Source organism: Aquila chrysaetos, unplaced genomic scaffold (genome assembly GCF_900496995.4).
Source record: "Aquila chrysaetos chrysaetos unplaced genomic scaffold, bAquChr1.4, whole genome shotgun sequence".
Taxonomy (NCBI): Eukaryota; Metazoa; Chordata; class Aves; order Accipitriformes; family Accipitridae; genus Aquila; species Aquila chrysaetos.
Window position 1 is genome coordinate 290,551 of NW_024470383.1, and position 11,950 is coordinate 302,500.

The window sequence follows — 11,950 nt, forward strand, 5'->3', positions numbered from 1 at the left end:
AGGGGCAGCTCTAAGCCCTACCATTGGCCAAGTCAACAATTCCCACTCCCAAATTCATAATGGGTAGAATCCTGGCCAGTGTGGGGCACTGGGGTCCCTCTTGGCCAGGGCAATTAGGCGTGATGGGTGCCTGTGAGGTTTGAAGACCTCCAGGACACCCCACCCCTCTGGCATGCTCACCCTCCCAGTGGAAATCTTCCACCCAACCTAAAAAACTAGCATTTATTTCTCAGAGTATCGCCCCAGTCTCAAAAGTTTTGTCTCAGAGTCGCACAACGCACAACTGAGCTGAGTACGTGCAACACGTGTCCTGGGAATCTTCTGGGTGAGCAGGAAACGAATGACAAGAAAATCTTTTGAAAGAGCATCTTTCCTCAACAGAGGTGCCTGCACACCTTAGACATGTGTCTTCCAGCTTGAAGACTCATCATAGCTAATTACTTAGTTAAGTCCACGCAGATACACCCTAGGTTTTTCCTTCCTCATGCTTTACATACATAGCTCATTTTTCAGATCCACATGTAAATGCTCATGCACACACCTCCCATGTTTCTTTTAAGTTCCTCCATCCACTGTCAAAAACGCAGTTGATGTCCCACACCAACATCTACCTGCTCTGATTCTGGAGGACCAAACCCTGACTTTTTCTCTCTTCCCTTCATTACCAGAAGACAATTATTTGGAAGAAATACCAAAAAAACCAACCCACAAAACCAGAAGGAATTATTTGGAATTGTCCCTTCTTCCCTCATCTGACATCAACTGATTCAATCTGGTTTTCATCCCTCCCACTGGCCTTCTGCAAGCTTCATGTTGTAATTGGTTTCAAGTGGAAACTCAGTTTCCAGTAATCTGCAGTGAAGCAGCAGACAGGAACATGGGAGGAACTCCTTTTGCAATTGGTGATATGCATTGCTTATACTCAGACAATAAACCCCATAATTTGAGGTTGATCCTAGAGCAACTTGTTAGGACATGCGTTAATCTAGCTCTTATAAAACAAGATGAAACTGCTGTCACTCCAAAATCTCCAGCAGTCCTGGGAATATGTGTACATACTGGTTTCATCATGTAATCCCCAAATCCCCCAAGAAGTGTCATTGCTTCTTATGAAGACATAATACATATTGCTGGGTTTTCAGCATAGACACCCACAGGTATCAGGAAAACAGCCTGGTAATCACAAGCTACTAAAAAATCAGACACAAAACAAGGGGTTTTTTGCAGAAAAAATAATGCCTTTTCCTTTTCCAAATGTTAAGCCTGAATCAAACTGGTCACCAGAGGCTTAAACAATTTGTAAGCACCATGCCCAAAAGACTAGAGTCACCCAGAGGGAACTTAATTTGTAACTTCCTGAGAGCATGACTTCATGGAAGGGGTAACACATGGGATGTCCGTGCAATGCTCTCAGTCCTGACCTTGCCATGGTTCTGCAATCCACTCTTCCTGGGCATTATTTAAAACAGTAGACCAATGTAGCATCATGGGCGGGCACCACCACCTGATATTTCCAAAGGCCCATGTCCCTTTGTCACGACCCAACCAGCACGCTACCCTGGGTAGCGCAGGAAGTCGTGGAAAGCTCGAAATCCGTCGGAGTAGATTAAGGCAAAACGACACCAAACAACCAATCAAATTGTTTATTCAGCACAAACATAAACAAAACTGAAACAATCATGCGATAACTCAAGAAATTGCTGTCTGCCAAGCAAGTCACAAAATCGAAGGGAAAGAGGAGGGGAGAAGTTTACCCGATTTTACCAAAATGATTCAACATGAAACTTAAATTCTATGGATGAACTATTCAGATGACTAACATCATCAAACTATGTACACAAAGCAAGATAAATACGGCAAGAAAGAGAAAGAGCAAAATAAGGGGCTGGCTGCCAAGAGAAAAGGAAGAACAAAGTAGAAAAGAGAGAGAGAAAGAGAGACAGAGGTAAAAGGTATCACCACCCTAGGATCCAGCGATCCTATAACAATACCAAAGCTGCACTGTGCTCTCAACCTTGCTGTCTGGATGGCTAGGGAAGACACCCAGACATCTAAAGACCAAACTTTTAATAGCACAAGGGAATGAGTTTGCTTCTGCTTTGGTGCACGTAGCTCTGGGCCCCAACACAAGGAGAACAGAAAGCATTGCAGTAAAAAAAAAGCGGGGGGGGGGGGGGGGGGAGCAGTGGGGGGGTGGGGAGGATTTCAGTAAGAAAGTAGTATTAAGAAAAGTCAATCACTAGGGAGGTTTGCAAAACCATTTCCAGCAAAACACTTTTCAGGGGAAGCCCCTTCCGTGACACTGGTATCTACCTTGAACGCTGACTGGTGATCTCAGCACCAGAAGGCTGGGAAGTATTGAGTTTCATTTCCTCAATCAAATCAGCACACAGTCTGATTAACTGAATGTCATGGTTTAACCACAGCCAGGAACTCAGCACCACACAGCTGCTCACTCACTCCACCCCCCCAGGGGGATGGGGGACAGAATCAGGGGGAAAAAAAAGTAAAGCTCATGATAAGAACAGTTTAATAGGGCAGAAAGGAAGAAAATAATAACAATAATGAAATTACAATAATAATAATAAAAGAATTGGAATATACAAAACAAGTGATGCACAATGCAATTGCTCACCGCTAGCAATTGCTCACCGCTAGCCGACCGATGCCCAGTTAGTTCCTGAGCAGTGATCCCCCCGGGTCAACTCCCCCCAGTTTACATACTGGGCATGACTTCACACGGTATGGAATACCCCTTTGGCCAATTTGGCTCAGCTGTCCTGGCTGTGTCCCCTCCCAACTTCTTGTGCCCCTCCAGCCTTCTTGCTGGCTGGGCAGGAGAAGCTGAAAAATCCCTGTCTTGCTCTAAACATTACTCAGCAACAACAGAAAACATCAGTGTGTTATCAACATTCTTCTCATACTGAACCCAAAACATAACACTATACCAGCTACTAGGATGAAAATTAACTCTATCCCAGCCGAACCCAGGACACTGAAAAATACAGTCTTTAGGCATAAGGCAAAGTATAGAAGGGATGAGAAAGTTTGGAGGGAAAGGGTAGTTTGTGTTGGGGTTTTTTGGGGGGGGGTTTTGTTTTGTTTTGTTTTTTCTAGGAACAGACCAGCCAAGGTGCCTACACAGAGTAGAGTATGTCCATATGGTGGGTAAGATGTGGTCAACCAGCCAATGGATGGTTTGTGGTTCTTTGGTAGGTCAAAGTTCTCCATTCTTGGAAAATGCTGGTACAAATCACGGAGTTTTTGCCATTTCAGTGAAGGCATCTGAGCTCTGAGTTTCCTCTACAATAACGAAGACAGGATCAAACCAAAATTGCACAACACTTAACACAAAAGTGTCCAATAGATGAACTGTTGTTTGGAAATACCCATTTCCATCGCCAGAAAGGATATTTTGGATGCTAGCTCAGAGGTCTCCCTGGGATGCAGAGTGAAACCCATGATATTTAGATAGATTTAAATGGATGCCCCTTTGTGCAGTACAAGTTAAAAAAAAAAACCCAAACCTGATATTTCACTGCTGTGAAGCTCTCTGTCCTTCACAGGGAAGGGTGCGGTCACTCTTGACTTTTCTGATAATTATAACACTCCCGGAAACATGCCATAGACTGATGGCTCGTTTCCAAAGCTGGTAAGACCAGTGAGTAAAAAAAAAAAACACAAAACCAAACTACCGCAGAGGAACAAACTACATGTTCAATTGCTGGTTCACCTTCTTCCTTCTTATGACGAATCACACTTGGCCCTCTTCCGGGGTGTACTGATTGGGGGACTTTTCTCAAACTACCAGAGCTAGGTTGCTTTTTTTTTAAGCCAGGGTATAAAATGAAATCAAATCTCAGCAGGGGACTTGTCTTCCTACTGGAACGATGTCTAGGATCGGTGAGTGACTCTCCCCTGAATCTTGAGCTCTTCTGGCTGTTTTTTTCTGGTTTTCTTTCATCTTCAGTGCTTGGGTTTTTGGAGGGTTTTTTCTTCCATCTGGTAGAACATCTGCCTTTTGTGTCACCTCCTGACAGCATAACCACAAACCTCCCTTTCTTCAGCTAAGGTATTTCACGATCACCTGGAGCTCAACTTTGCAGCACTGTGGGCAGCAGGAGAATTCCCTTGCAAGTCTGGGGAGTGGGATGTTCCCAGCTGTGCAGGGAGAGATGGAAACATAGGCACAAGCTCAGAATCTCCAGGCACCTTCCTGGAGGACACCTCCTCCTCACATCAGGTTTGTGGTTTTACCACATCTACCCACAACACAGGAAGGTTGGATGGAAGATGAAGATCCATCAGACGTTTCCAAGAACTGGTCCCAATGTATTTGCTCTCCTCCCACAGAAAGCCGGATCTCCAAAAAGGATCTCCTTTGTCTTCCATAAGGTCCTTAGGTCTTTGGGGTTGCCACACTGGGTGAGATGAGGGCAGCAAGACTGGCTGGTGGCTCTACACCACTATGAACCACACACACACCAAAAACACAACTCAAGGCAGCATCCCTGGTCCTCAAGGAAGATCAGGGCAGCAGCAGTGTCAGGTCAGGAAGGTTGATGCAGCTTTATCAACACAATATCACTTTCTGCCATGCTTGGAAGAAGGCAACCCTGCTGTTAACAGGCTAATTGTAGCAGATTCTTTCCAATTTTTTTTTTTTTTTTTTTTTTTTTTTTTTTTTACTGCCACAGTCAGTGTCTTCAGGAAGCTGGATCAGCTCTACAAGCTGTAGAAAGACCTGCTTTCAGGAGTTGGACTTGGGTCTCTCAGAAAACCACCTGTAGGATAACAGCTCTGAGGTTTATATAAGACAAGAGGAAATGGCCTCAAGTTGCACCAGGGGAGGTTTAGATTGGATATTAGGAAAAATTCCTTTGCTGAAATGGTTGTCAGGCATGGGAACAAGCTGCCCAGGGAAGTGGTGGAGTCACCATCCCTGGAGGTGTTCAAAAAACCATGTAGACTTGGCACTTCATGACATGGTTTAGTGGGCATGGTGGTGTTGGGTTGATGGTTGGACTTGATGATCTTAGAGGTCTTTTCCAAACTTAATGATTTGATTTATTCACAGCAGGGGCACTTCAACCCAGGTTGTCTGCAGATCTGGGGCTGTTCCAGCAAAAGCAGTGATTCCCCAGGGTTTTCCAAGGAGTAAGAATGACCCAGGGTGTGGTTGTAAAAGCTTTTTTTTTTTATTGCTCCCTGGAAGAAAACTGACAGTATTTGGGGGAAGGAAGAGAAAATTAAGCTTATCCTGTAGTTAGTTTGGAGAACAGAAACCAAAACTAAAAAAATCCCAAGGTGGTTTCCGTTCAAACTTCCTTTCCCTGTGAAAACATTATAATAATGTTGTTGTGTCTGTTCTGGTAGAAATGGTTATTCTGAATGGCTGCACTCTGCCTGCTGTTCCCTATAGGTATCTCTGTTCCCTGTAGGGTATCTCAGAAATGAAACCATTTTAAATAAACAGAGAAGTCCCATCACCTATCTTCATCTATCTAATCTGTCCATTTTTCTATGTAATGTCTTCATCTATTCTGCCCACCTATGCAATAGTGCCCATCTAGTCTATCCATCTTTCTATATAATATTGTCTCCTCCCTCCACCCTTCTATCCACTGCGTCAAAAATGCCCTGAATTACTAAGGTATAGGAAAGGGCAGTTGGGACAACAAGATTGCCTTGATTCTTTGCATATGAATGTCATTAATTACCACTCTTCATTATGGAGTCTTTTGAGCTATTCAAAGTGGTCAAACTCATTTGGGGAACTCGCCACAGCAGCTGCAAAAGCAGAATATGAATATGAAAATAATCATCTATGGGCTTGATTTGTCCTTAAAAAAAAAAAAAAAAAAATCACATTCACTGACACCACTTGACATCTATCTGCGATCACAAAAGACATGCTGATGCCATGGATTTCATAATCATGCCAGTTAATTTGAAAACAGATTTGCTAGATGTTCCTCTTTGGGGTTTGGACACCAACATAGTCAGAGACAGTTTGTGCTGTCACCTCCCGCCCGGGCTGTCAGGAATGAACTTGCATGCTTATTGCCAAGTGCCTTCGTTGCATTATTTTCTTCTTTTTTCTCTCCCTAGTCCTCTTCCAAATACTCCTGCTAGTAGGTCTCCTAAGTGCAAAGAGGTTTCAATCTTTCCCTGAATATTGCCTTCATGACAAAGACTACAAGGAACTGCTGAAGATTGTCAAAGATGGGCTAGAACCTGCAACTCATCCAGCAAAAGTGGTCATTGTCGGTGCAGGAATAAGCGGGCTTACAGCAGCAAAGTTGCTCCGAGATGCTGGCCACAGGGTATGTAGTTGCATGGGAGCCATGAGTGCCGTTGGGTCTTGTTTTCCTACACTAAGGATTTTCCAGCCTGGAGAGGGAAAAGGAAATGCAAGGGAGTGGGCCATAGTGGTAGGAGAAGGAAGGAAAAGCAATTGGGCCCCAGTAATTTAATCTGATTTTCAAAACCACAGGCAGCGACAGGGGAGGATAATGGGAAGCTGTACACAAAGCAACTCATTTAGATGCTCCCCAAATGAATGCAAGCAGCAAAAGTAAAAAGAGGCAGCCTTCCTTCTCTGTCCCTGAGGGTTTTTGAGGTCAGACAGAGCTACAGCTGCCCTGCGACAGCCTTGGAGACAGCGCTGCTGCAAGTGGGAGGTTGGACTAGAACCCTCCTGAGGCACCTCCACCCTCAACTTCTACAGTTCTCCAACCTGTTGCAACTTGCAGCCCAACAGTGACATTCGTTGCTGTAGATCAACCCGCACAAGACTCACGAGCCCTTCAAATCCAGCCTTGTTCAGGTGGCAAGTAGTCTGGGGGTTTCAAAACTGTGTTGACCATCCCAAGGTGCTAGACAAAATTCAAATCCATGAGTTGCAAAGAAGGTTTCAAAGGCATGGAGGGACAGGTTGGTGCCTTCCTCTGGCTGTTTTCAAAACCTTGTTTTACACTTCCAGCACAGGGAGCATCTGAACCAACACTTGGACCCTCTCATCAGAAAGTAGGTGCCCAAACATGACACAAGTTAGGAACTGAGAGAAACTGCTCTGTAGGTAGAGGGATCTTGGCCAACATAGAGAAAGGTTTGGATCTACAGATGGTTTGTTTGCCACCTGGAGGGGACCTGTACCACCCCATGGGCCATAAATGCCGACTGCCAAAGTGCCTGTGAACTTGCTTTGTAGGTGGTTTGCTTAAAATAGTCATTGCCTGAACATCTGCAAACTTTACCACGTCCCTGTTTTTAGGTTACTGTTCTGGAAATGAGCAATCAGGTTGGTGGACGGATCAGGACGTACCGACCAGAGGGGCAGGACTGGTACGTGGAGCTGGGAGCCATGCGCCTGCCAGGCAAGCACAGGTAAGGCAGTGTCCTACTTCATAACCATGATCAGATGAGGAACCAGCCTGTCTTGAGGAGCAAGGCTGTGCTTTGAGAAGGGGCTGAGGGCTTGGATGTGGGTGTAGCACAGCAGGAGGAAGTAGCTGGCTGCCCCATCTCTCCCCCAGAGCTTAGCATCTGCTTAGAAGGGACAAAAACCAGATGATCACCTGCATTTGAGTTGGGAGAATGAAAGACCTCTCATCTCAGTATCATGCCAATGCATAGTCAGACCTCTGTTTTGGAAGCCACAACATCAGAAGATGGGTGAATTTCCATTGGGTCTGATGGAGAGGGCACCCAGCCTGGGTCCTCCAAGAGGGTTCAGTCAAACAAGGTTCAGACATTAGCCAAAATGCTGTGGGAAGAGGCTGTAGGTGTCACCAACTACACCATGTGCCAAGGAGAAGGGTTGGAGCCGTAGGGAACCCCAGCCTCCTACTTCAGCAGGGCATTGCTCTTACTCTTGATTACATCCTTCTGCAACCTGTAGCTGGAAAAAACATAAGCCAAAGGGCACCTTTCTCCATAGCCACGTGGTTGCTGCACTGAGCTGAGCTGGGAGCAGGCAGGACAACGTCAAGCAATAAAAACTAGAGATGGCAGTGCCTTAAATAGCCACAGCCTCCACTCACAAGCCAAAATGATACATGGCTACACCAACATAGTCTATGGGAAAGCATGCTTTTATGCTTCTAATGTTTTGGTGGCAGGGTTTTTGGGTTTGGTTGTTTGCAAGCACTTGTCTCCATGTGCTCTTCTCTTTTCTAGGCTTGTCCGTGAATTCATTAGGCAGTTTGACCTGAAGCTAAACCCATTCATCCAGACAGACGACAACACCTGGTACTTTGTGAACGGCACTCGGATAAGAGCTGAGGAAGTTAACAGAAACCCCAAGATCCTAAACTATACAGTGGAACCATCAGAGAGAGGCAAGAGTGCCAGCCAGCTTTATAGAGAAGCACTAAACAAGGTACGTGCCCATGGGGAAGGGATGCTACCTTCCAGCAATGTTGCTCATCCAAGAGACATTGCAGCTATTTCCTCTGAGCTGTGGTGGACCCTCACCTGCATGATGGGCTGAGGAAGGCTCAATGATGAGTTGAGGAAGAGTAGGGTCCTTTCAGAATGAAAAGCAGAAAGGCTTATTCAGAAACGAGGGCTGCTGATTGCAAACCCCTCTTTATACACAAGGCTTCCTTTCTCTGGAACAGATTCACCAAGACTTGGATGAAGCAGGAAATGCCACACCAAGGCATAACTTCCCCAAACTTGAAGTCCAAGCAGCAAGAACCAGTAGCTCTAGTTCATCTCCAGGGGTTACCAAACCCCAAGACTGAATACCCCAGATGAATCCTAACAGAATTTGGGGCAACACTTTGGGAAATGTGCTTTTTCTCATGAATATGTCAATGTTTCCTCTCCAGGCTTTCAAGAATTTCCAGACTGCAGACTGCAAGAAATATCTAGCTAAATATGACTCCTTCTCCACCAAGGTAAAGGTCTGGGACTTGAGGGTAAATTTAATCCCCCCTGCTGATTATTAACCTGCCATCCCTGCTTTGAGAAGGGATCTGAATCACTCTAGTTCCTTCCCCTGTCAACACTTCTGGATGCCTTTTCCCTAATCAATGCTGCCTTCTACTTAAAATGCTGAGAAAGGACCAAGCATGACTCCTCTGATGCAGGAGTTTGAGCAGTCTCATCGTTTGGAAGTAAATGAGAAGCAGGGGCTGTTGGAAATGCTCCAGAAATTTATACAGATTAGCTGTGTTCCTCCATCAAGCACTGGGGAGGATTTACTGAGTAATCCACTACATTTTCATGTGATCCAGCTTCTCAGAGTGGGTCCATCAAGCCACAAATCCCTTATTCATTCATCTCCAGAACTTCTGTTGTGCTAAACCAGAGGAAATGTTGATCTCCTGCAAGAAGCTAGAGCTGCACAAAAAAAAAGCTTCTGGTCCAGGCTTTAAGCAGATCAGGAGCAGGAACAAGGCAGCAGGGCATGAGTTTTGGCTTGGGATATAAAGGGGATACGTGCACTAACTGAGATAATAACATCAGGCTATGTCTTCTTCCTGGCTTTTCAAGGAGTATTTGATTAAAGTAGGAAATCTAAGCCGAGGAGCAGTTCAGATGATTGGTGACCTGTTGAACGAGGACTCTGGATTTTATCTCTCCTTCCTTGCCTCACTGTGGGATTTTGATATCTTCTCTAACGAGAGGTAAGATGATGGCTCTTATGGCTAACCCCATTTTGTGTTGGTCCACAGCAATCCACCAGAAGAGGAAATTTCAGTGGTATTTAGATGTCTGAATGGGAATCCCTTCCAACTCAAAGGGCCACCAAGCTCTGTTAGCATCTCTCAGAGAGGTCAGGTTTTACAGTTCCTAAACCCCAATGTGCTTCCTTCACCTCCTGCTTCTTCTTCCTTTCAGTTTTGATGAAATCACAGGGGGATTTGACCAACTGCCCAAAGCCTTCCATAAAGCATTGCCCAATGTCATTCAGTTCAATTGCACAGTGGAGAAAATCATGACCAAGGGAAACAAAGTCCGTGTGTTTTACCGTGCTCCGGACACTCTGACCCCAACCATAGTAACTGCAGATTACGTCCTTGTCACATCCACCGCCAAAGCCACCAGGCACATCCAGTTCCTGCCACCACTCTCTTCTGCAAAGACCCACGCCCTGCGCTCCATCCACTATGCAAGCTCCTCCAAAATAGCCTTGGCTTGCACCGAGAAGTTCTGGGAGAAGGACGGCATCCAAGGAGGGCAGTCTATCACCGACCGCCCTTCCCGCTTTATCTACTACCCCAGCCACAACTTCTCCAGTGGCTTGGGCGTGATCCTGGCTTCCTACACCTGGAACGATGATGCTGAGTTTTTCCTGCCTCTCACAGATGAGAAGTACCTGGATGTGGTCCTCCAAGACCTGTCAGATATCCACCAAGTGAGCAAGGAGTACCTGCAGTACACCTGCGACCAGTACGTGATACAGAAGTGGCAGCTGGACAAACACTCCCTGGGGGCATTTGCTGCCTTCACGCCTTACCAGTTTGTTGACTACTCGCAGGCTCTCTTCAATCACGAGGGCAGGGTGCATTTTGCAGGAGAACACGCAGCTCAGCCCCATGCCTGGATTGACACCGCCATGAAATCAGCCGTCAGGGCTGCAAGCAACATCCATCATGACAGCAGTGAAGCCCCAATGCTGAAAAAGGAGGGGGAGTGGGAGCAGCCAGGGAGTTTCTTGCAGAAGGAAGATCTCTGAGCAGGACTCCTGGGCTGAGCTTGCTGGATGCCACCAGCATGGTTTGAAGGCACTTCTGGTGGTATTAATCTGTTTCTTTCCAAGCAAAGTCAGCAGAAGGACCTCAGCAGCTAAGGCATTAAAGAAAACACTGAAAGAGCACTGACTGTCATCAGACAGGACTAATAGCTACCTGGTTAAACACTTCATGAGGATAGGAGGGAGTACTAAACAAAGTAATGTCTAAGTAGGTTTCACAACTCTAATATTATGCTGGCTCAGAAACACTGCAGCAATTTCTGATTTATTAATGTACAAAGTAATTTGGGAAATTACTAAGATAGAATAAAGTTAGGTATTTCTCAGTTCCTTGTATCTGAGGTGTCTCTGTGTCTCTGCAGAGAGAAGTGTCACCACATATAAATCATCTCGCCTCACTTCAGCCATTTAGAAACTCATGACCTGTCAGCTAGGTCTTCCTCCCCTTCCAGAATTTGAGATAACTCATTGCTTCTGAGTCATCCTCTCCTTTGCATAGTCCAACACAACCACTCCTAACCCCCACAGGTACCAGTCAGGATGCAATCCTGATCCCTAACCTCCGTGGTCTCCTCTACCCATGTCCCATCTAATGGAGCTCAAAGCATGGCCAACACCAAGTTAGAGATAGATTTAACATCATGAATATAAGAAGCAAACCCAGAAGCAATATAGCCTGTGCACAGAGACGTTTATGGCTTTTACTGGACTCTTTCTCCTCTCACCAGTAACTGTTGTCCCAAATTTCATAGTCTTGGAAACTCAATCTATGCTGCAGGTGTCTTTTCAGATTATTGAAAGGATATTGATAAATAAGCAAAAGGAAAAGCAAGACCGGCTGCTAAGTACATCAGGCCAGACTTTGCTGCAGTCACTTAGCTGCTTTGCATAAAATTCATCTCTCTCCCCATAAAACACAAACCTGCTTCTCAACCTCTGACTCCACATAGCTGGAGGGGAATGGCTCATGGTTGTCTCCAGCCCAAGAAACAGAGGTTCAGCCCTTGCTAGAGGGAGCAGGGACAGAACTGGTGGACACCATTACCTACAGGGAAGGACTGGACCTAATTACACCCAGCAGATTTCCACCAGGCATTGCAGAGGCAAAGACTTGCACTAGCTTAAAGCATTTAAACACAGGTGATAATTAAATAAGTACAGAGCAATCAATATTAGCATTTTGAGAGCTTGGCCAGGTGGCTCCTTGCAATGAGCTCAAATCACTTTTAGGGAGGCCCAACC

General features: G+C 45.6%; 1 protein-coding gene across 2 annotated transcripts; it reads left to right on the plus strand.

The window, feature by feature from the left end:
* The first annotated feature begins 3,816 nt into the window (after window positions 1-3,816).
* IL4I1 (interleukin 4 induced 1) lies at window positions 3,817-11,038 on the plus strand. Of its 2 annotated transcripts, XM_030006333.2 has the most exons (7): window positions 3,817-3,903; window positions 6,112-6,326; window positions 7,277-7,389; window positions 8,182-8,383; window positions 8,838-8,906; window positions 9,505-9,638; window positions 9,853-11,038. In XM_030006333.2, the coding sequence occupies exons 1-7, from the start codon at window positions 3,891-3,893 to the stop codon at window positions 10,688-10,690; spliced, it is 1,584 nt and encodes a 527-aa protein (XP_029862193.1). In that variant the 5' UTR covers window positions 3,817-3,890; the 3' UTR covers window positions 10,691-11,038. The 2 variants fall into 2 exon arrangements, with proteins under 2 accessions (XP_029862193.1, XP_040977712.1); XM_041121778.1 differs by lacking the exon at window positions 3,817-3,903 and having other exon boundaries at window positions 6,001-6,326.
* Window positions 11,039-11,950: the final 912 nt, after the last annotated feature.